The following is a 25,718-nucleotide window of genomic DNA, read 5'->3' on the forward strand; positions in this document are numbered from 1 at the left end:
AAATGGAGATAAGCATTTCCTGTACTACCTTGCAGGCATAGAGGTATCTCATGGGTATGTTCATTTGCACAAAAGCAGCTTCTCTCCAAGCATTTGTGCCCAACTGCATGCAACCTTATTGAAAAACGCATCACTAGCAGCATGAAAACAGATGGATAGGATCAGAATCTTATTAATTTGCATTGACTGCTGCTTCCTATTGTATGTCCAGCACTTTAAATTAAATGGCTTATTATACTCATAACTGATGGTCATTATTTTTGTCAATGTATCTTTTAAAGGCTTTTTATAACTGCAGTGTTATGCTGCCATAAACAAACAACCGTCATTTAATGAAACTGGTTTGTTCTGTTGCATTAAAAAGTAATGTCTTGTGATATGTACAACAGATCTTCTCTCAAGCACTGGGGCTACATTTGTGTTTGGGTTTTTTTTTGATCCCTCTCTCTGATCACACTTCCTGTCCTATTAGGATGAGATAGCAGAAATGAAGAAGAAACTGAAAACTGTGACACATCAGGTGGATCAGCTGAAAGAAGAGATCGCAGACAAAGAAGCAGCCCTTGTGAAAGCACATCTAGAACATCAGCGAACAGACAAGGAGAAGGAATCATTGAAAGTAAGGGCCTTTACGCATTCACCTTCTTACAAAGGATGGTTTCCGAGATTGCACAGACTGCATTATATTCCTGGTCTGTGGTAGTTGTTCTGCTGTATTTTAAGAAACTATTCTGTAATTGAAGCACAAGATCTCAGTACCCTTTAGAGGTATTAGTCACACAAATCTTCCATGTATCTGACAAATTTAATCTCTGCCTATAATTATAATCAGAAAGGTCCTGGATTTTCTGTTGGAAGCTTTAAATCTCTTGATGACTGAACATTTTTACTAAAAAGTTCCATTTTTCTTGCAGAAATTTGGATTTTGGGGATAGCCTGATTCTAACAAACTTTTTCATATAGACCCTTATCATTCAAGTTTTTCTTTCTAAAAACTTCTTTTCTCTGCTGTTTTCAAGTGCAAACCCCGTTATATTACACTTCACAATCTTGTATTTCCGTGTGACTAGCAAGCATTAATCTTCTGAGAGTTAGGCACTGCCTTTTAGTAGGTCCCTCTGCACAGAAAGTTATTTTAATATTGTGGTATAATGCAGCAAGAATCTGTTTTAAATCAAAGGAAATCAGAGCTTGAAGCTCAGGTTCTTCTTAGCACTGGCTGCAGCCCATCCTTAGATAAGCTATTAGATTTGTGGTGATATCGCAACCCAGTTTGCTGTGCTCTCAAAAGATTTAAGGAGTTAGTGCCCGCATCAGCTTATTTTTTCTCTTCAATAAGCACTAGAAAAAAAAACAAAACCAGGAAACAAACACCACCCCCAAAAACCAATAGTCCCCTGCCACTTTCCACAGTGTTTTTCTTTTGTCAGTTTATTGCTATGCTGGAATGACTCCTTGAGTTTTCAGCCCCACTCAGCACATTACAGTTATGACAAGATGTCAATAGAGCTTTGTAAAAAGGTGATGAATTTGTGTTCTTGTACCTGATCTGTCTCAGAATTGTCCTGTCAGTGATGGAGAAGTCAAACAGCGTCTCATTTCCTGTGTGCAGCTTTCTGCCTTAACTAGTCTCCAATTCTGTCTCATCACCTCCGAACCGTCTGCCATCCGTTTGGCAAACATGTGATTGCTACATGGTTTACCCACTCAATTATTCACTAGCAAGTATGTCCATACGCTGACATCACATTACTGACTAGCTTCAGGGCATTGTGGTCTTCTACCTGAGTGTCTCTGCTGAATACTAAAGCAGAAGAGAATTCAAAGAGGGAGCAGATTGACACAGGCACAAAAGAACCCAATTATTTGTGTAGCAAGCCAGCTTCAATTTGTCCTGTTTGCACTGATGTGAAGGAAGCAAGCAAGCTGTTCCTGGGAAATCAGTTTAAAGAATGCGCTAAATCACGGAGAACTGTGATTCAGAGGAATGAGATTATACAGATGTTGGATTTATGCTTGCCTCAGCTGACATAGAGGTCTTAAAAATGTGTAATCGTGGTAAATGAAACAGAGGACGCTTAATCCAAGCTGCATTAAAGCCAGTACAATGCCATCTTTTGGTTTCAGTTGGCCTTCACACAGGCTTCCGAGTCAGACTGGTTTGACAAAGCAGCTGAATGTTGAAAAATATGTATCTGAAAGATGTAAGAACTATGGCCCTCCAGGTTCGAGCTGCTGTCAAATGCTGTTGTATATTTTTGTAGATGTTCATGCATGTCTTTTTTTGGGTTTTTTTAGCATTTTCTAGAAATCTATACGTAAAACCTCCAACTTGTTAATTAAGCATTCTGTGGCCAGTCCCAGTTATACCTTTTATAAAACTCCTATTTTCCTCCAACCTCTAGAACAAATAAAAAAACCTCTTCACTTATGCTAATATTTCAGAATCTAAACAATAATTTGGTTTGAGATATTGGCATAAGTCCCATATAAATTCTTCTTTCTTGCTCACTGTTCTTCAGTTCTTCTAAACTCTCTGAACCAACTTCAAATGAGCTGTCCTGATTTACAGCAGTTTCAGACCTGACCATTTTTCTGCTTGCACAGTGACTGTGTTTATTCATTTCCTTTTCTCTTACCTAATGTACACAGACCCTCATACTGTAGTTTTTAGCATATTTAATCTCACTGAAAGTCCTGTTAGCTTGTGGGGCCCTTTGTGTGGCTTAAAGTATTTATGTTCTTTACTATACAAGGCAGTTCAGATTTATTTTAACTTAGTGCATTCCAGTGAGGAGATTTGTTTATATGAATGTTTGCTGCCAACATCTAATGCCATTTCTTGTTTACAACTCATATTTTTTCTGACATAAGGAGAACATAGAATTTTGATATATTAAAAAAATATTATCCAGCAATGCCAAACGCATGAGCAGTTTTACTTTTGTAGACAGCTTTTGCACAGTGTTGATTGCATTTCAATATGAAGTGGCTTGCATTTTTATTCGGCTGATGGATTCTGATGAGCATCTAACACTGAGTAAGAGAGATATGAGTGTTGCACATATGGGAAAATGAGAATTTTATTAAAGAAAATAAGAATGGAACAAGCTATTTTATTATGACGATGGAACTGTTTCTGTCTTAAATCAATGTTTTTGCAGGTGCAGCCTTCATCACAGCCTCATTCTTTCAGCATTGGATGATGCTCTTTCCCAAAAGGCAGCTTGAACGTCATCCTTCATAAGGGTCACAGTTGTGGCAAAGTCTTTGAGCCAAGGCTTGAAAGTTTTCATATCTGTGAAAATGGACTGTAGTCAGCTAGTTCCATCTTGGGTCGAGCTAACTGCCTAGCAATGATAGAAATTTCCAATAATCTAAGAAGACTTTATTAGTTTTTATCTACATGTATGACTTGAATTATAGAGTTTATGACAGTGGGATAGAATTATTGGGCACATTCCAGTCTAAGTTTACGTTAGTGGTGTGCAATCACTGTAACAGTGCACTACCCCTCTTGCGCTTAGGGATAGGCCCTCTTTTCCCAGTCTTCCTTATCTACACATCCACTAAAAATGTGCTAAAGCTCTTTAATTTTGTTATTCCGTGCCTGGTTGCCATCTTCTCCACCAATTCTGTTATTCCAGTCTGAAACCTCTTCTGCGTTGATGCTGATTTGTATTACATAGCATAGATTGTTGCCTTTTCCAGGTAGGTGAACTATCCTTTCTCACATCCTTTGAACATCCATCTCACAACATTGAACTTTGAATAACAACTCCATTGAAAAGCTTTCCAAATATGACCTCTTTAATTTTGTTAAAAAATTTTATTAAATGAGATGTTCCTGAATTACAACTTGAACCATTGTTGTAGATAAAAATCTGTTCAAATTTCTATTGTGCATAACACAACAATGTTAAAATACTGTTTACAACATTTCTTTATGGGTCTTCATGCTTGCTTGCCTTACCGTTTTTTTTTTCTCAAAAACTAACAAAGTATGTACCTCTCAGGAAGCTAAGCGCAGTTTACCTATATTCTTTGACTCCATCAGGCTGAACTGCTTAACATGAAAAAACAGGCCCTGGAAACAAAACAATTTATAGAAAATCAGGAGGCAGAAGAGAGAAAACTCCTAAAAATCATTGCTGAAGCTGATGCTGAGAGACTGAAGCAGAAGAAGGAATTTGACCAGGTAGGAATCTGTAATTTGGCTTTTCAAACACACTGCATTCTGTTCCCTCATTTGTCCAGTGTATTTTTAAGATCAAGATCCTCAACTACTGTAAATGTGGTACTACTAAAGCTTTATAGTGCCAGTGAAACAAAAATGTTAAGACACTGAAGTGAATGAAATATGTAGTTTATACTATTCAGGTGACTGAATAGGGGAAACTATTAGGCCCTTGCCATATTTCTTTCATTAATAACAGTGAAACGTCTTAATTCACAGGATTTTGAATGATGCAAATATAGTCATGATACTTTGGGATGTACTGAGGAACTGTAACTGAGATTGTTGCTTTGTCCTGTGTCCTTAGGTTATCAATGAGAGAGATATCCTAGGGTCCCAGCTTGTTCGGCGCAATGATGAAGTGGCTCTGCTCTATGAAAAGATAAAAATTCAGCAGTCCGTCTTAAACAAGGGTGAAACCCAATACCGACAGAGAATGGAAGACATCCGACTTCTCAAGCTGGAGATCAAAAAACTTCGGCGTGAGAAAGGAATACTTGGCAAGAGTGTGGCTAATGTGGAGGAGCTCAGGTAGAAAAACTGATTGAACACATTTTGATAGTGACTGATAGTGTTTGAGACAGAAAATATATGTTATGTGTGGTAAAGATTTGTATCAACAAACATTATGCCTTGGAGGAAAGGCTTGTTTGGTTTGACCTCAAACAGACTGGATTAAATTCACAAAACAATTTATCAGCAATTAAGAAAATTAAAATATAAGAAGGAGGAAAGGAGGAAAAAAGACATCTTGGCCAAAGTATTCCATATTTCCCCTGTACTATGAGTTACTGCCTACAGAATATACTTGACAAACAGCAGCAGAAAAGGTGTTCATAGTTCAGTGAGCTACTTAGTGGTACCCAAGGCCCAAATTAGGGGAACTGCTTTTTATGAGGCAATCAACAAAGGATGGGGAACACTTGACATATTTATAACAAACCCCTTCATATTTTCAGAGCTCTCTCCTTGCAGATTTATATGCAGACTTGCTCTCTGAGAAAGATTTAGTTAAATTTTTGTTGAAGGTTGTGTTTCTTTAAAACAGAAGTTTGATAGCCCCATCCTGATTTATGTCCTCCTTCTCTGGCTTAATGCTTCCCTTCTGTTTTTTTAACCCTCCTGTATTTGAGATGTATTCCTTCCTTATGGGAAACTATTGTAATTTTCTATAGAATCAGAATTCTATAGAATTGTAAGGAAAGGCAGATGTGTTTTTAGCAGATAACCATCATACTAACTCTATGTAGCTACCACAGTTTTGGGTGAGATCTTTAGCTTAACTGTATCAGTATAATTCCATGGCTTTCACTGGTGCAAATTGACTTCAGTCCGTGCTCAATCCAACTGACTCCAGTGGAATTATGCCAGTTTGATTTGGTGTAACAGAAAAGAGAACTGGGCACAAAACATTAGCAATTGCAGTTTTCATCGACTGATTGCAGACAGGAATAGGATTTGAACTTGCTGCCCAAATGCATTCAGCTGAAAGTCTGTTACTGTATTGAAACTCAGTGATGGTATTGAAGTATAGTGCGACGCATGCCATGATGGGTGGATCAATTCTTGCTAACTGCAGCAGCAATCACATACTTTAATGAAGTCCAAAACCATCATGAAAACTGCCTGTCGAAAGACTCCATTTATCACTTGTGCTGCTAATTAGCTTTCTTGATTTGCGAATTGGAGATGTGGGTTTTTTTCCTCTTCCCTAACCTTGTCCAACCTCATAGTTAAAAAAAGGCCTTTTTCTCTAGCAAGCTAAAGCCAACTCTGAGCTTAGCAGGAAAAGATTCAGTGGGGGAGTAGGCACATGATGATCCTCAACCTCTTTCCCCTTGGATAACTTACAGGATCCACCCACCCAAGTGATAAGGGTTAGATCATTGCAGAATGTGCCTTTTTTTTTCTGTCCCTCGAACCTCCCATCCCCACCACAGGAGCATAGTTTTCAAGGCATCTCGGGAGTGCTCAATTAATTTGAAATTCAGCAACAAATCACCCCTGAAATTCCTTGAGGAGAGGTATTAAGACTAAAAGAAATCAAACTTAGGTTCTCTAAAGAACAGTGTCCATCATACTTAGGTCCTGTGTTTTATTTACTGGATTGTGTGAGCCATGTAGATTTAAAACCTTCTTTCAAACACGAGCTGTCAGATTCAATACAGGGGTAACTGGGTATGACTCCATAACTGATTTGTGGGTTACTCGAGATGATTTAGCCGTCCTTCTGGCCTTAATGTACTTGGGAAGATGTGGGCAGGAAGATCCAGTAGGCTGTGGAGTAGATGCCCCAGGAACTGATGAAAAGTCCCTTTTTTGAGCCATTCTTACTAAATGAGTAAAGAAGTCTAACTGTGATATCTTATGGTTCCATATGTATAGTGGTGTCGGTGTCGACTGTTAATCACACAAGTCACTTTGCCAGTGCTGTAGTGCATGAGAGAATGGTTTGTTAATGTTTATTACTGCCTTGGTCACATTTATGTGGTTTTGGTGTGGTTTTTTTCTTTTTGTTTTATGCTGGTCTTAAGACAGGAAGTTCATCACATGCGGAAGGAGCTATTAAGGGAACAGACTCGCTGCAAAGTTTTGGAAGAAGAACTGGAGAATCCCTTGAATGTTCACAGATGGAGAAAATTAGAGGTGATGTCTCAGCATTTCAAGTTCCCAAAGCCCATATTACCAAATCAGTGACACAGCACAAAGCCTATTTAGTTTACTGTTATGCAAATTACACGGAGGGGCAGGCAGACTGAAATTTCCATAGTACCAGTGGAATGGTTAACTACTGAATGGTTTCCTTGCACAATGCAATCAGTGTTATTTTTGTGTCACTTTCTCAATGAAAAATTGCAGAGGGATTTATAAAGAACCAGTCAAATGCTAAAGGGAATAAAGAATGCATAAGGTGAATTTAGGAGGAGGTGAGTCCTTAACATGGATGATGAGAAAGAGGATGATTCGGGAAAGATACAATCCTACCCTCACCAGTTAAAGAGATGTATATGGGAAGAAAGCCAGAATTAGAAAAGGTCATGGAACAGGTAGATCGGGGAATAGATAAACATGGACAGAAGGTAAATTGCATGTGTTAGAAGAGGAAGAGGCCTCCACATAAACAGTGGTGGACTCCCAAAGATAACCATTCCAGGTAATGTGAGTTCAACCGTTACGTAAACAGCAAATCTGAATTTTCACACTATTCGAACCTGGAAAATGAAGGGGAAAACTAAAAATCTGTCAAGCACAGACCAAATATATGAAGATCAGTTGGCATCACTGGATGTTTTTGAAGTAAGTCAGAGCCATCTGAGATTTCTCTGTTGCATGGATCTCTGATCTGATGCCAGTTAGGTTGCTTGGCTGCTCTAATAATGAGTGGTAACATGCTAGTCCCTACAGAAGCAGAGCTGAATATTTCAGCTGTGCTTACTAGCATGATAGTTAATTTCTGATCTTTCCATGCTGAGCTTAAAGCTGAATGGAGTGCTTAGCTTTTCTCATGGAAGGGAGATAAAATGCAGGATGCTGAACTAGTTTAAAGACATCTACGTACAATCCCCAGCAGCACCTTGTAACAAAGGAAAATCAGGACAGTCAAAACATCCAGAGTTGGGAAAATGAATGTGCGAATAGACCGATAATAGGAAATTATATCTTTCCATTCGGGGTCACTGGTTTGTATTTGGAACGCAGGAAGGCCAGCAGATGGCTAGATCCATATGAAAAAATCCTGATGGGGTTTTGGTTCAATTCCTAATGAACAAACACCCTCATATCACTACACTTATCACAAATTGGCACCATGTTTGGGCAGTGCCATAAAAAAATGAAGGACTGAGTGGGTCATGGAGACTGAACTACTTTTTAGCCTGGTTTCTCAGAAAATTATGTTGTGTTGCGAGCGCTGCATACATATCTGTGTTAGTGTCCCAGTTAGACTTGAATTGATTAGTCAATTTAGATAAAATCAGACAAAGGATTAAGAGACGTGAGATACCAAGCTCCTTATAAACTCGAGCAAATATGCACAGAGTGAGACTTTATTGGAGTCTTTACTTCAGCGTGAGTTTAATCCTTATGAGCCACCAGAGACACCACATGAGAGAGGAGAAAACATGTGGGAGAGAGGTGGTGTGAATCCCTGAGTGGTGAGAAGCTTCAGTCAGTTTGCTGCTTATTAAAGGATCCAACAAGATACAAAGTGGTGGGAAAGTAAGCTTTGCTGGCTGCTCCTCACAGAATTATTTATCCTCACAGAATTATTTATCCTCACAGCTCCTTAGAGCTTCGTCCAGATGCAATCTGTGACAAAAGAATGAAAAAGGAAGAAGGAGAGATATCTACTAGCTCCTGGTCTTAATTTCTCAACCTGTTTCAAGACTATATTGTAGTTAGACTTTCTTTTGTTCAAGAGAAAAATCTTCCTCTCCTTCAAACTCAGCTGACACTGTTTGAAGTTCCTGAAACAGTGGGAAGTACTTGCACTGCTCCTCATATGTCAGTGGGCAGTTTCAGTTTCTGCTAAAAGTGATATACTAATCTCCTTTTCTTTCCCTGCCACATGGTTCTACCAATCTTTGCTGGTTTGGGGGTTAAGCTCTGAAGGGCTCCTATTTATATTAGTTTTTTTGAGGAGGATTGATGAGGGTAAAAGTGTTAAGCGTGAACACACTCCAACATGTTCCTTCAAGAGGCAGAGATTCCAATTTCAGGACTGCTTGCATAAATGCCATCTAAAAAAAACCCAGCCCCCCCCTTATATTTGTCACTTATGGACAGTTAGATATCATTTGCAAGCAAGAAACACTAACTTGTTGTAATCTATAATTTTTGAGACTGCTTTGCTCTTGTCTAGGCCACTGACCCAAGTACCTATGAGCTGATTCAGAAAATACAGAGACTGCAGAAGCAACTTATCAGCAAGACAGGTGAAGTGATAGAGAAAGAATTGCTCCTTCAGGTACTGTGGCATCATAATTTTGTTGTATCTTATTAACATATTTGACTTACTCTGCATTCTCTGTCTCCTCAGATGTGCTTCCTGAATGTTATTTGGATGCATGACTTTGAACTTCTTTTGCATGCCCCTTAGATAGCTTTAGATGGCAGCACTGACTCACTGAAAGAGAACAAATGGCATCTGAGTAGTTGATTTTTATGTCCTGGTTACTGGTACCTGGACAACTCTGGAAAATAAAGGTTTGCTTTAGTTTTTTCATTTCATAGATTAGTCTTCAAGCCAGTGTTAGACTTTTGGAAAGACTATTTTGTCCTTTTAAACGTGCCTGTTATGACCAGGACATGAAGGAAAATCCTTGTTTAATTCCATTTGTGCTTAGCTTGGCTTTTGACAGGAGGAATCCTACAGAGTTTGTGTGATTTAGATATGTTGCTGTCTGGGCCATGTTTGACTTCAAGGTCTTTGTGCTGAACTTTGCCAAAAAGTAATTTTTGTGGTAGCTTATTTTTTTTTAACTGTACCCGATGTCCCTTAACTCGAGCGATACCAACAAGGTTTATGTTGTAGAATCAAGGAGAGACTATATTCCTATAACAAAAAAGGACTGTCTTTGGGCATCAACCATAAGTGTAAAACTGGGAAATTTGTCTCCTTCTCTCCGGTGATTGTAAGGATAGCTACAATTTGCCAGTTCTAGGTATGATTTTAACATCTTGGTCTTAAATACCCTGACAGTCTCAATAGCTATGTTGGGTATCACTCGATGGAGAGTAGAATGTGACTTGTAGCTCCATCTATCTTGAGAAGAAGCTCAGCAGATGTTAAGAAGGCAGGGTTTGTCTCTCTTTCTTTATTGTTTCATAGGCAAAAATAGATGTGCATTTCATTTGAAGGTAATGTATCTATGGTGTCTTATGCCTTTGCTTGGGAAAATGTATTCTTTCTTACGTAGCACCAAAATGCTATCAGTGAAATAGTTTGTTAGCTTGAACAAAATGTAGCAAAAATAGCTTCAAATTTGCTGTGCTTTGCCCATGCACAAACCCAATTCTGTTGGATTTTGACATAGTCTCTATTGTGTATCTTGCCTTATCCTTAGTGTGCTCCCATTTAGCTATTATCATTATTTAGAAGCGAAGAACTGAGATATAGAGGTACTAAGTTGCCTGTCTTTGAGCCTACATTACTATACTAGCCATTGGCACAATCTTTCTGTCTATGCAGCAGTCCTTCTGTGGCAACTCTAATTTTTTTAAATTATTTTCCTAGATTTAAGTCAGTGTTCAGCTATATGAAATTTATTTATATCTAGAATCGTTAATTCAGGCACCAGTTTCCAGTTCAGTTCAGTCAGTGTCTGCTCATTTGCAGATCAGGGGAATTGCTAATGACTTGGCCTGTGCCTAGGTGGCATAAAATCTCCCGTCTTCAGTGTCAGAGACTGCAGGAGCTGAGGGATCCAAACTAACTCGTTTTCCCCATGTTGTGTTTGCTTGCATAAGTCACACCTCCTCACCCCCAGTCATCCTCATCCACATCTTGCCCTGTGACAAGGGCACAGCCATTGTGTGTATCTGCTTTAAAATGATCTTAATCTCTTGCTTGCAGTACATAACCATTCTTATGTGTGTGTGGCCATCATGCTGGCAGATAGGATAGTTGTTGAAGGTGAAGCTTGCGAGTGTCTGTGTCTATGATTTCTGTGTATGCATATTATGTAACTTAAATTCCCTCCCATCAAAGTGTAGTAATACAATGGAGTACAAAAATCTATATGGATTGAATATGGAATGTTAAACACGCCTTTGGAATTTAGAAATAACCCGTGTCTGGAAATGGTTGAGCCCTGTGTCAGCAACCTGCAGTTTGATTTGTAGGGTATTCACCTTGCTGCATCCTCGTGCAGCACCACAATGTTTGTATAAGGAAAAAATGATTCCATTTGTATTGTATGAGCTCTAGTTCTGTCCTGATCGTTATTTTTTTTTCTTTTTTTTTTTTTTGGCAAATGATCTTTTAAATAAAATCTGGTTTATGCAGGGAACAATGTTTCGGGATGAGCTGGATATATAAATTTTTGCTAAGTAAGGACCACAGTGTATAGATTCATGTAGAAAAGCATCTGCTTACTTTACCTGCTCCTGATGTGTATTTGAGCATATCCTTTTTATTAGCTTTTTCACTCTTTCTCACCTGTTAGTTCTTTAAAAATGATGCAGCTGTAAAAGCACGCTACAATCCATGCTATGTGATTATTAGAATGATTCGCTACATTTCAGTCAGAAAATCTTGATTGCTGACAGTACAGGAAGAACCCAGCTTGACTCTAAAATCTCATATGAAAATATCTTTCTTAACTTGTCAGCAGGGCACATTTTTTGTATTGTACATTTACTGAGAGGTATTGAATATGCAAGATGATGAATGTTGTTTTTTTTACAATGACTTTTCAGAGTTAAGCACTTTAATAAAGATGTAGAAAGATGTCCCGTGTTATAGAAATTATTAAACTCTTCTTGTTTCTGATTTATCTGTGCCCTGTAGCCACAGCATCTTGGGTTATAACCTATCAGCTCTCATACAGCAAAAAAGTGTGGATATCCTGAGACTTTGAAGAGTAGCTGCAAACTCCTTAACTCAGGCATTCTCACAGTTGTAAGCTGCTGTGCTGATGAAAAATGCTGTCTTAAAAATCAGATCCAAACCCAAGGTCTTGAATACTTACGGTCAATAAAAATCCAGTGGCATTTTTGCCAAACATAGGAAATGTTACTTCAGGGTTAGCCAACTTCCATGTTTGAGTCATTACCTTCCTTCTGAATTTGTGCAGTTGAAAGATACAGCATTTTTTATTTCTTTTCTAAACCATTGAGTAATACTGCAGGGCTTTGTGGAGAAATATGTTGCGTATTAACCAAGGGATTTCAATGATGAGTGAAGGTCTTTGTGAGCACATGTGGTATGAGCAAAATGTGTTGTATAGCCATAAGGTATAATTATTAATAAACAGAAGTGCTCCGCTGAACAAATCCCCACTGCAAAAAACATACTTACTCACTTTGTATGTGGGGCAAATCCCTCACGTGACCGAAGCTCTATTGCTCTACTGTGTACTGAACAGTGATGTGGTAAACTTGCAATGTAATGCATTACCTTGTTAGGATTATGACTAGTGTGGTTTTAGGAACTTATCCCATTAAAAGTGAATTATGCACTACTTTATTTGTTTCAAATTTAGTTCTTTCTTCAGAGTGAACTCTTCTAATTTGATTTTATGTCTGACTGAGCGGAATTTTATTCAGCTGCACGTCTTGGAATGTGTAACAGTGGGAAGATTCACATTGTGTGTCAGTTATCTCCACTGTCAGTCATCTCAGAAGATTGTTTATAAATGTAAAAGAGAGATGTGCAACCAAGATTATTTGTGGAGGGAGGCAAAGGCAAATGTGTCTCATTTAAGCCTTGCATGTAGTAGTGGAAGTATTGTTCATCTGTACATATATATTTTTAATCAGTATTGTTTTAAGTTGTCAACAAACAAAGACCAGGATTGGGCTGTCAGAATGTGATGCTTCCAGGCTGTTAGCATCTTGAGCTCATAGTTTCAAAGAGTGCAAGGGCAAAAGGCATGATTAGCTCATATCTCTGACTCAGAGATTACAGCCAGATAACACCCACATGTCCTTGAATTGAGCCAAGTTCTGAGCTAAGTTTCAGTCCCCCAAAAGAACTGATGGTCCCACTGACAGAGAGTAGGAGGAGCAGAGGGGTTGCTGCTGTCTCCAGAATAAATCAGGAGAGTTTCATTTCAGGTATTGTAAGATACAGGGAGGAGAAAATGAAAGGGACTTTCTCTGTGAGCTTGGGCAGGTTACTTAGCTTTTGCATGCGTCACATCCAGTAAAAAGGGAATAAAATAATTTCCACTCTTATAGTGGTATGTGAATGAATATATTAGAGACATGACTGAATTCAGTTGTAACAATAGCTAGCTAAACACTCAAAATAGGCAGATGTTTTATTTCATTTGTGCTAACTTGGTAGTAGAGCTGTTCTATCCAATTTCAGGTTCTTGTTGCTATAGTGTCTGAACCAGCTTTATTTCTCAGAGCTGGTACTATGGTTTCATAAAGAAATCTGCTTTAGAACAGTGTGTTATCATGTGAGGTTATGCAGGCTGGCAGCTACTGAAATCAAACTTTTCTCCCAGCTAATGGAGGAGCTTTGGGATTTGCTTCCATGTATTTGTTATCCAAATTTTTCTGCCCATTTATTTTCTAAAATACAGGGTTTTTTTCAATGTTGTATCATTTTTTTTCAGCCTCATTCATGAGCACCTAGTGCTCTTGAAAATAATTTCTTTTCCTAGCTTAGCAGTTTCATGAAGCGTGCTTCTGCTAGTTTCTTCATTGCTCTCACAGTGCTCACGTAGGTTCCGTTATACAGCACGTAATGCAGAAATGTGTGCTGCGATGCCGAGTAAGAGATTTTCTCATCGGACAGCCTGCTAGGGAAAATAGGAGAATGCAGTACGTTTACCTGCCTTTACATTGGTATTTTTAAGACTCAGTTCAGTTTTATTTCAGGTATTATCTGTACATCTCCAAAATGGCTGAGATTTACTTTACCCCCTCAAATTTGGTATTTATGTATTTTCAGCGCCGAGTATAGATTCTACTTGGATTTGAGAGTATAACCTACTTATATGTTACATGCAGGGGAGGTAGTCTGAGTTGGGGATTTTTTTGGCAGAATTGTCTATTTTCATAAAAATAACTGCAATTCACTTCAGGAAACTAATGACTGTAGAAACCCTAAGAGTCTCTTTTGGCCTGCCCATTATTGTTTCTCTGTCATCTTGCCTTTAGAGAGATTTTAGCAGAGGCAGTTTGGGAGAGTGCTTTGTGAGCGCTGAAACTTACAGGTGAACTGCAAAATCCACTGCCAAAATACAATCCTTTCTTTACTGCTCCTTTATCGTTTATATATAAAGTTAGCCTTTTGAAGGGATTTTTCTACGCGAAAATGAAAAGGGAAACGTTCTTTTTGGCTTTTTATACTTTACTAGGACTTGGCTCTTTTCTGTCTCTATTTCCTGGAGGATTTGACTTCCTCTGGAAGCACTGGATTAATGCCTATCTTGTGGCTGAAGCTAGTGGTTCTCTCAGCCCTCAATTAAAGGGGTGAGTATATTGAACTTCAGGCCTTTTCTATGCTTAAAAGTACCATTCCTACTGGCAAAATGTTGGTTTTCTGATTTAGCTTATACCAGCTCTTGAATGGCAAAAGACTTTCTTGCTAGTATAATTGCATCTATGCCACTAGCTGGCATAGCCATGTCAGCACAAAGACATTGCACCACTAACTGATAAAGCTAAGCTGGCAAAACTTCTAACCATTTATCAAGTGGTCCCTGACATGGAAAAAAAAAAAAGGCAGAAAAATGCTTTTCTGTCCTTATAAAAACCTAAGCATTGGTATGTATCTTAAGGAAGAGTAGAGAGAGGAAACAGTACGTGGTGGAGTATGGGTTTTGAGTTTATGACTCCGGTTCTAAGTTGGTGTCCAGAATTTAAAGGGATTTATATTGGGATGTCAAATGAGAAATACAGTAAGGACTCAGGCCCAACATTTAATTTTTGGCTTTCAACTGGGTATGAATCATTAAAAAAGCAAAACAGTTTACTTCCCCAGTGCCGTGCAGAATGAGGCACTGGTGTGTCAAAGGCACACTGTAAGAACTGCCTTGATTTAGAATTGGACTCTGAAGAGAATCTCTGTTCTTTTTTCAAATTAAAAAAATAATGTATTCCCATGAACTCTGGCTGTAACTGCATTCTAACTAGTGATGAACAAAATATCTAATTATCGGCACAATATTTTGATGCACAACAGTCTACTGAGTTAGTGCCATCAAATTAATTTCAGTCCATTGCCTTGAATCTGATTTGAACTGGAGTCTCCAGTGCAGTATGAAGTGACATATGGAGGTGCTTAATGCATCGAGTCATCCTTCAGGACTATTTTTTCAGATTCTTTCCTTCTTCTGCCATGCTTTTATTTTCCTTTTGTTGTGCTTGAAATGTTCACTGCTGAGCTAGGGCTTTGATTGGGGATTTTGACTTTGACTCCAAGTGGAAATTTTTGTGTTTTAGTATTGGTGTTAAATTGAAGGATTAGTGTCTTTTAGTGAGTCTATGCCTGGCATGATGATTCTTCCATACAGTTAGAATTTCTTTGGTGCCTTTTGTTCTGTCACTGATGTTATTTTTCCAAGTAAATTAATTATTAAAAAAAAAACCCAAACTGATTGTGTATTCAGTAGGGTTCTGTCTAAAACACTTATGTTGAGCAAATTGTAGGATCATTGTGTTAATTCTTGGTGCAACTTACCTGGTCTCATATGCAATACTGTGGTGATGTAATAAGTAATCACATCCCATAAACAGGAAGGATAAGAGTCAGCTGTGTGAAGGTCTATTGAGGGTCTACATATCTACCTGAAAGTTTTGTGTAAGCCTTAAGAATTCAATAGGGATTTGAGAGATGTTCAGTTCTTGCCCTAGCTCTCCTCAGAAAGGAGTCAATTTCTATTTCTGCATATTTTGAATACGCTTCTTGGTGCATTAGTTTATTTTAGCCCTTCTAATCTCAGTCCATCTAGAATTAGAAGATGTTTGATGCTATAGAAACTTACAGCACGATAAACTGCTCTTAAAAACACACTGACATTTACATTCTTTCCCTCCTCCCACATATGTTGCAATTCAAATGGAAGAGAATAAAGTCTTCCCAGGAAGATAGCCTTTTGGGTTTTTTTTTTTGTTTGTTTGTTTAGGGTATGTTTGTTTAAACAGGGTTTTGAAAAAACAGGTAGGAAAGGTGCTGATCACTTTAATGTCATCAGGTGAAGATAATCAGCTGCTCTTTAGAGTAAGAAAATAATTTTCCGATAAAAATAGTACAAATATTTCTGGCACTGGGAAATGAGAAGCAAAGCAGATTACTTAGTGATCAAACAAAACATTTTTCATGGCAAATTTTCTTAGTAGAAAAGTTTAGTTTTTACTGAATCTTTGTGGAACTACATTGCTCTCATAAACAAAACAGATTTCCCATGATAACTGGTTTTGGACAGAAGCAAGGTGCAACTTTATTTAAGAAACTAGAAGAAAACAGATTAAAATAACTTCTGGGGGTTCTGCACCATTTTTAGCTGATCTAATGGTGTTTTAGTCAGAAATATTCAGATGCCATTTACAAAGATGAAGAAGTTGCAGGTGAAGTAAAAATCTCTTAGGGTTTATGGGTGGCAAATGTACATGAATGGGTAATCTGTTTTTAAGGTTTTTTAGAAGAATTGATATATATAATTGAGTTTGAGCTTGAAAGAGAACTCTAGTGGGTCATCAGATGTCATCCCTCCACATCATGCAAGATTGATTTAATTACGCAAGTACCATCCTTAATAGTTGAATGTCAAGCATAGATTTGGTTCCTGCGTTTTAATACATGTACTCCCAGTCCATGAATTTTAGCATGAATGAGAGAGATTGTTAGCTTGAAGTATACTGTGGTTTATGGTTGTGACTTTTCTCCCACGCTTCTAAGTCTAGCCCTGGTGTTTCTGAAATGCAAGGAGCAGATGTATTGGTTTACTCAGCGTGATAGTCCTGGAAGCTTCAGAGACTGTGTTTCATTTCTGTGTATCTTCCAGGGGTTTTAGTGAATTTTGGCAACTCCTTGTGTCCAGACCCTTTTGTAGAATGAGAAGAGAATCACATCCCTGGTTGGAAGCACTACTTTGGCATATGTACGTTAAAGATTTAACAGCGTTCAGACACTGAAAGGAGGAGGTGATATATGTACCCAAGGTACATCATTGTTATTTGTAATCTCCATCAGAAAAGCAGAAACAGTGATCACCGAAGTATTTTATTCAAATGTCTTGAATCTGATTTGAACCCAGAAATCCTGAGCATGGATACCTTGTGTCATAAAACTTAAAATATTTTGTATAATGACCCATTCCTAAAGTTCTTAGACAAAGTTGCCATTAGCTTCAACCATAGTTTGTGAGAATAAAGCTTGAGTAAAAAGTTCAGGAGTTGTTTTAGTAAATAACAAATAACTGAAAACAAACTTGTTTACTCCTCATTCCTGTATTCAGCATGTATCTGGGAAGGAAATAAATCTGCTGCGCACCCCAGGGTAAAGTATATTAATCAACCAGTTATCTTGTTAAAGGAAAGTAAATGATTTGCTGTGCTGACTGAATACATTGCAATGCAGAAACTTGGCAGTGCTGTTAGCAATCCAATACTGACTGTCAGCCATCCAGAAGCTGCTAGAGAAGTTAAAATACTGGAGTATTTTAACATACTGGAGTATTTTAACAGCAGTGTAGCAATACATTCACAAGCCCATATTATATAGTGTGGCCCAGAGCCAGCTGCAAATCTTTATTATTCAGGTGTACCCTTTGGCAGGTGTTCTTCCATTGAGGCAAAGGTATTCTGCTCCTTCCTCAGCAAGCAAGATAGGGACAATCTACAGCATCCCATTCAGTGATGGATTATTATTTTCTATGATAGTTGCAACAACAACAAACTCCAACAACAACAACAAAAAGACATTGCACAGGGACAGGCTAGATTTTATCTGTTTCAGATCACTTATTTTCATTCTTATGGGAGTGGGAAGGGTGCTGTTGTTGAGGAAACACATGCAGAAAGATGCAGCGGCGCTAAGGCTGTTTCAGGGCTGTTAGGGGCAGGCAGTTAGAGTCACTGTGTTGTGTATTTTTTTAAAAAAAGTTAGTTTAAAATTGGACGGATGAGGACAAAAACAGGTGTAGAAAGAACCCCGTTCCTCCATTCTTCACTCTGAGAGAGCCAGGCACAAGCTGCTGAGTGCATGGGAGCCATGAACTCCGCGTAGGGAAACGCTCTGCCAAGTAGGGTGCATCAGTCAGCCAGCTGCTCCACATCCTCTGGGCTCAGAGCTCAATTCTTCCCATGCCTGTCTTAGTAGATATGGCTGTAATCTTAAACAGGGGATGGCATGCTTGGGTACAGCAGTTGCCTTTACATGAACATTGGGATTCTCTCTCTTTCCCCTTCCTTTAGTCCTTTTTCTGTTTCTTTGAATTTTAAGAAGCAGGAAGGGGGAGCTGAAACAGAATTCCTCGAGGGATAGCAGAGGGTCAGCTCTAATTACAGTGAATCTGAAGGAAGCCATATATTAAAACATTCATGATTTCAGAATTGCCGTGTGTGTTTCTTAGATGTACTGTTATTTCTTAATAGGTTCCAAAGTGTAACAGGAGACCACTCTTTCTTCCCTGAGGTACTTGGCATATGCAGGGAAACTCCACTGTCCTGTCACAAAGATGTATGTAGGTTTACTGCCTTGTTAGACAGGTATTTGTAGGTTTAAGTGGTGGCTTGACTTTGAGACAGCTATTCAGAGGTGGCAATTCCAGAACACCGAATGACTTGAAGCTAAGTGCTCTCATCTTTCATGGAAATCTAAGGATCTAAGTCAAGCAGGTGATTAAAGAGATGTAGGTGCCTAACTTACAGATAGGTATTTCTAGAAGCAGCTCTGCAGTTTCTCTGACCCTTTGAGGTCATCTGTCAGATCAGTCAGAAGTAAGAGCAGAAGCTGGGTCTGCTGGGAATCCCCATCCCAAACCTCCATCTGCAGGAACAGCTAATCCTTAAGAGCAGAGCTGTGATAATTCTCCTTTGATTTATGTGATAATTTTAAAATCTAAATGGCTATTGAATAGATAAAATACATGCTGTTACGCTGACATTAAAATACAGAGGGTTTAAGTAAAATTGTCTACATTTGAAGAAGATACTATTATTTTTTTGACTTGAAACCCTATATGTAGTAATTATTAGCCAGTAAAAGGTTTCCCACTGTTTGCCTTGTTGAGTTATTCACTTAGAATTTTTAGATTCCTTGTTGATAAGATTTGTATCAACCTCTGAATCTCCTCCAGGACACTTTAAGACAAGCTGCTACTGGAATGTGAAACAAAGGTTTGTTTAGAGCTCTCTTCAGCTCAACTGTCAAGCTGCAGGCACTGTGCAAATAGCTGGAATATTTGCATCATTCCATGCCATGTCAGAGACAATTCTCACCTTCAAGGAACAGCTCCCTTTTCTTTTGTATGTATATATGTGCATGTGTGTTCCTGTTCACATGTATAGAACAGGGGATAATTAATTGATCATCCTCTGCATTGTAAAGTATAAACACTGTGATTAAATATCTACTCTGATTAATGACTTTATAAATGCTTGTGTCATGTCAATAGTAAAAATGGAAGTGCAGCTGTTATTTCAGCAAGAGGCACCCGTGCCATTTTCTTCTGATAGGTTGTTGTCCTTGCATCTCAGAGTTCAGAAGTTGAAAGGAGAGTAGGATATGTAACCTATCTGTTTGTCCATTGGAAAAAAACCCAACAAACAGTTTTCCCACATACTTCCTAAGAAAGATACAACAGTACCAGTACCTAGCAATAATAATAAAAATAATAATAAGTTGTAATTGTACTTTAGCTGGAATTGTTTGTACTTTGTTGTTCCTGGAAGATGGTAATAATGCAGCATTCAGTTCTTACTGTTAGAAAAAAGAGTCAAGGGTGAAGACCTTAGAAGATGCTCTGAGGCGTTTTTTTCCTCTCTCATTAAGCTGTTTTGAAAATGCCAGTCAATTTAGTGCAGTCTGCTCTGTGCCAAAGGAAATAGAGTTGCTCTTGAGAAGCACTATTATCAACTGGAGGGATAAGTCATAAGACAGGTTTAATTTAACTCCATCTAGAGAGGTGCAAATTTCACCAAAGACAGGCAAATGATCCCAGCCTTTCCTTCAAATTAGTGGCAGCATTTAGCAAGAAAACCCCAAGTGTCTCATGCAGTATTAGTGTTGCCACACTGTGAAATGACTTCAGTGTCCTGTTTCAAGCCTGAATTAATTTACCCAACAAAAGAACTCACGTTGGACAGTTAAAGGAGGGTCTGGATGATGATGAAAATACAAGCTGTTCTAGGGAACTGCATGCTTGCAAAGGTGGATGGATGTGGAATAGACAAGAAAGAGCAGGAGCTTTTGAGAAGTGTTTATTGAGAAAGTTTGTACTGCACATCTCTCACAGTGCTGGAGGCAACTTTCTTCATTGTTATAAAATCATGAAGGTTACTGTATGCTAATTTTTTCTACACCTCATAAAACTTTTAATCATAAATGTCCTGAGCCAACAGCTACTCTATTGGCTATACACATACACACAAATAAGTGTGCAGCTTACAGAGGTAAAACAACTATGACTAGATGTGTATGTCTATGTATTTAATTCAGATTTCAGTGTCCTGTTTAACGCTTCTGAAAAGGGATCACAACCCCTTAAGGATACTCTGCTGCTGCACGGCGTTATAAACAAAATGGCTCTGGAGTTCAGCATAGCGCTGACATTTTGGTTATAATGCCAATAAACAAGAAACCCTCTGTGGCACATTGGCTGACTCGTTTTCCTCACCAAAGCCATGAGGAACTGTAGTTTGCTTACAGAGTTACTGTGTCACTTTCTTCACCTTGCTAATTAAAATGAGGATTTTTAGCTAGGTTAAATGTTTTGGGGTTTGCCACCATACACTACACTACATGTGCCACACTACATTACACACCTTTGTTCTACATCTTTATCTTGTTGGGGTTTTTTCTTTAGCTCAATTGCTGGAGATGGGAGCTAACATAAATGAAACTTACTCTGAGTCAAAGGGTTTGGGATTTTTAGTGTGTATGGTTTTTTAATAATTTGTGTGACAGAAAGCTTTTGGTGCAAAATAGGGTCTTTGCAGGTCTGATGGAGAAGGCTGTTGGTAAGCTGCTATGCCAGGTAAATTTGTTGAATTATCTACTTGGAAAGACAAGCTGATAAAAACGAGGAAGCTGGGACTTCATGGCCTATTTCTGCTGTGAATACGTCTTCATTAAATGTACGGTCATCCATCGTCTCTGGCTCAGAATGATACCTTGCGCTAACTAACAAGATGGGTCATTTCAGGAGTTTCCTAGTGTGGTGAGGGAGAAGATGATATAAAATGGACTCTCATCTTTATAGCTAGTATCAGGTGCACTGGCCTATCCCAGCATTGCTGAGTGCCTTCCACTCCTTGTCAAAGCAGTGAAATGCCTTGGTGTCATCTTGGGAATATGTCTGATGGAGATGATGGCCCCTCTGGCAGGGAACAACGAGCAAATTGGGCTACGCTGGTCAGCAGCAATAGCTTCTTTTGAAGTAGGAGTGTGCTGGCAAAAGTGATTCTTCTTGCTGTAGACTGAGCCAACCCGTGACCACCGAGTCCTGAAGAATCAATTTAAGTTTGCCAAACATCTGCCAGTCCTCTGCAGAAGAAAATTATTTTTTCTCCATTCATTGTAGAGCAGGCAGGCCAGGAGAACTCGGGATTCTGGCTGAGACAGCAGCTAGTTAAATTTAGGGGAAAGCAACAATTCCCCCACCCTCTGAATTAACAGGTGAGAGACTTAGGGATGCAGAAACATATGGTCATGGCCGAGCCTAAAGGCAGACCTGTGGGCTCCTTGGATCTTCCATGGAAAACAAATCTAAGACAGGAAGGACTGTTCTAAAAATAACGTGGAGTTTTATTCACACAATTTTTACAGCAGATATTTACAGAGGTGCTGAAATTCTCTTTAGAATGCCTGAAATTTGACTGTAACCCTCAATCTGAGTCTCCCAATGTGCCCTACATATGCAAAATGAATGTGCCCTCATCTATCCACCATTGGCTTGGCTTAGTTCATGCCATAAACCAATGAAGCTGGTTGACATTACGGGCTCAGTCCTACAGTCAAACACCTGCTGAATTCCATGGGAAGGATCACATAAAAAGCCAAGGTACTGGCCTAGACCTGATCTGAAGATGTGTACAATACTCTCACTGGTGAAGGCTTAACAGCATGGGGTTACAGAGAGATCTCATGGATCTTCCTTCACCTCCTCAAGAAGGAGAGTAGTCCCTTGCAGCTTCTTTGCGACTTTCAGTTCTTTTCACCTCAAGAACGTGTAACTCTGGCAAGATGCATGTTGTGATTGCAGACTGGCATGAGGAGGGAGGGGATTGTGAGGGGAGGCAGTTTGGGACAAGTCAAAGAAACCCATCTTACACATGCTATAATGGATTCACTTATTCCTACCCAATGGGTTTAGGATTTCAGGTAGCTTTTTCTCCAACATCATCTGTGCAGTCACCAACAGAAATAAATGGAGTTTACTGACTTCTACTTTGGACAAAATGGTGTTAACTGACTTCCAATAGGCACCAAAGAGATCAGTTTACCCTCTTGTTTTTGAATTACTGCTACACCAGCTGATCATCACTGCTGACTTACGATTTTCTTGCCAGTATCAGGATACCTTCTCTCCATCCGGCTCCATTGGGTTCTCAGACATTTTAAGGAATGTGTGTGCATTTTACTTGTTTCCAAAACAAAAAAGAAACATAGAACCATCTTGTGGGGGTATTAATTTATGCACTACAACTGAAAGCTGCTTTGAATACAACACACTTCAGACAACCCTACAGGTTGTCTACATGTTCTGTGCTGTCTGTATCTGATAGCTGGCTATTTATAAGATATCTGCATGTAATACACATTGCATAGCTTGTCTGTCCTTTGAATATAGCTAGAGTATTGTAGAAGCCAAAATTTTTCTTTACTGTTTTGTGCCATTTTTTTTTCCTGTCCATTCCTTATTTCTTACATGTAGAGATAAAAGTACCTGCTGTAAGCAATGCATTTTTGGTGGTAGCATTATGTGTACCTTGTGACTGACTTAGATTTACTCTGGTGGTCGCTGTTTTAAAATTAATTGAAGTTTATTTATTTATTTACTCATTCATCCTGGGGTAAAATATCAGAAATTATAGAAATGCCAACCTGTGAATATAAACTTTTGCTGATGAGCAAAGACATATCCAGGATTTTCTTTTAATGTTTTGCTGACATATGGTGCTTCTAACCCAGTGACAAATTAATTGACTAGACGTAAAAGAGATGGACAGCGCTTAGCAAGAAAGGACAGGATATGCGTTATAAGACAGCTGGTTCTGCCTCTGTTGGATTATGGAGACAATATACATCGGACAGCTAACGAGTCTCTGTTGCATAAGATAGATTCTCCTTATAATACAATTGCACGCTTTGTCTCTAAATGGGGTTATTATACACACCATTGCACAATGTTTGAAGAGCTTGGTTGGCCCTTGTAGAGGGTTAGGAGAGAAATAAATTGGAAAACAATTGCACGTAAGACCTTCAATCCATCAACTGCTCCATATTTATCCAAATTACTGTTACACTCTTCCAAAATACAAATCTGTGATACATTCAGGGGTGGAATGTTAATACTGACCAGCCAGATTTTGACAAGGCAGATTTTTCTTTTGCTGTTGTTTTTAACTTGCAGTAAAATCTTGCTTCCTCAGGAAGAAAAGGTGGTAGTGGAAACCACTTGTAGTGACATAACAACTCTCTACTGAGAATGAATTCTCAATTTAATTTTGCCACTATACAAACTCCAGTCTGAGTTTCAGGAGATTTTGAATTTTCCAGGCATAAACTGTGAACAACTTCATTTATAAGGAGCTCTTTCTCAGTAACATCTAGAATTTTAGGGCAATGTTTGCAAAAGTAATATATGCTTTGAAGTGCTTCCATTTTTGGGTCCCAACTTGTGACCGTTATAGTACGTGGTTTTCAGAAAATGCTGAGATCTAAAAACTCCAGGCTCCTTATGCTCTTGAAGACTGGACAGCTAGAATTTTACATCTTCAAAATAACAAGCAACTTTTGAAAATCCTGGCTCAACTGCTGAGCCAGGCCAAATGTAGCATTTCTAGGTGATGTGATGGCACTGTTTCCCACATCGATGGAATAATTCTGTGGTAAGAGTTGTAGACAGAGCTTATAGAAAAGACAGCAAAAAGAGATTTTGTCAAAGCCAATGTAAATAATCACCTATCCTACCTCCTACTTGGCATTTTTGTCGTCTTCAGTTAATTCTTTTGTCTGCTATTCCAGCTTCCAGTCAAATAACCCTCCTTTTTAATTCCAGCTCTCCAGGTACCAGACAAGGATGAGATCTTGCTAAATAATGTTAAATAATAATAATCTTAGTCTGACAGGGTAGATACTAAAAATATTTTAATGTGCAAAGCTATGAAGGTAGCTTTGTTCAGAGCTTTATTCCTCAGACTGAAAACAAGTACAGTCTCAAAACACAGTTGAAAGCAGCATTTCAGTATAGAAAGCTGTAAGTGGGTCCCTGGTGTGGTTTCTGTTTGGGCATGGCTATATCCAGTTCCCAGAAGTATACTGTTCCAACATGAAGACAGAGAAGACACATGACAAAGAAAAATTACTTGGTGGTAATTGTGCTAATCATAGTTGTTGCTGTTTATGCTTTTTTCCCCTCTCCCAGGGTCCCTGCAGTTAAATTGAAAGGTTTTATATATATGTGTGTGTGTGTGCGCGCGCGTGCTTGTGTGTGTGTGTTCATGTGCTTTGCAGGATTTTCTTTGGAAGAAGTTATTCTTTTGTACAATCCTTCCCTGACATTTCTATAGCCCGCTCACATCATGTTGGGTGAAGCTATGATCCTTAATGTGAGGCAATGTGGCTCGTAAGAAGAAAGATTGCAATAAGCACAGTTACTAGTAATTAATTTCCCACCCCTGGATACTCTTCCAGTGACTGTTTTATATTCTCTGTGGTAGAGCGTGCTCACTGATGATGGTGTTTAAGAGTATTTCATTCGTGGTTCGAAGTAGCTGGATGTTTCTTTTAATGAGCTTTCCCACTGCTATCACAACAACTTCAAATACCTTATGGCTAGTGAGGAAAGACTGACACACAGGCAGATCTGTTTCTGCAAATATCTTCCTGACTGAGTTACGTTTTTCAATGAGGTTGATTTCATCACAGGTTGTGCTGCTGCTGTAGTAGTTTTCTAAGAGCTCTTCCTCTTGTCTTTTTCTTAGGAAAAGGAGAAACTGTATGTGGAATTGAGGCATGTCTTGGCCCGGCAGCCTGGGCCTGAAGCCGCAGAACAGTTGCAGCTCTACCGGCACACTCTCCGAGAGAAGACTAAACAGCTGAAAGTAAGAGATGCCCTCTGTCTCTGGCTGAGGGGCTGCCAGGCGTGCAGAACGACTTCACCAGTGATCCTAGGGAGCAAGGCTTCAGGGAGATTTTTGATGAACAGTGTGCATGCCTTAGTATATTAGATCAGGATAATAAGGTTAATACTGCATCTCCACAAGGGAGAACCAATAGCAGTAGAAAAACTTCTTTTGTGCTATTTTGATTCATTAAAATAGAGAAAAAGTCTTGTTAGAATATGAGTGTGCAGCACTATGCTGTAGCAGCTTTTTGTGCATGGACATTCTGGGACACTATCAGTTTTCCATTAAG

General features: G+C 38.8%; 1 protein-coding gene across 1 annotated transcript in view; it reads left to right on the forward strand.

Moving 5' to 3' along the window:
• CFAP58 (cilia and flagella associated protein 58) overlaps positions 1–25,718 on the forward strand; it is a 56,758-nt gene that overhangs the window by 24,855 nt on the left and 6,185 nt on the right. The window contains exons 10-15 of the mRNA XM_009881549.1: positions 473–619; positions 4,058–4,198; positions 4,545–4,768; positions 6,772–6,883; positions 9,099–9,203; positions 25,286–25,405. Coding sequence (XP_009879851.1) covers positions 473–619; positions 4,058–4,198; positions 4,545–4,768; positions 6,772–6,883; positions 9,099–9,203; positions 25,286–25,405 — 849 coding nt within the window. The remainder of the gene's footprint in view (positions 1–472; positions 620–4,057; positions 4,199–4,544; positions 4,769–6,771; positions 6,884–9,098; positions 9,204–25,285; positions 25,406–25,718) is intronic.

Source organism: Charadrius vociferus, unplaced genomic scaffold (genome assembly GCF_000708025.1).
Source record: "Charadrius vociferus isolate BGI_N301 unplaced genomic scaffold, ASM70802v2 scaffold282, whole genome shotgun sequence".
Taxonomy (NCBI): Eukaryota; Metazoa; Chordata; class Aves; order Charadriiformes; family Charadriidae; genus Charadrius; species Charadrius vociferus.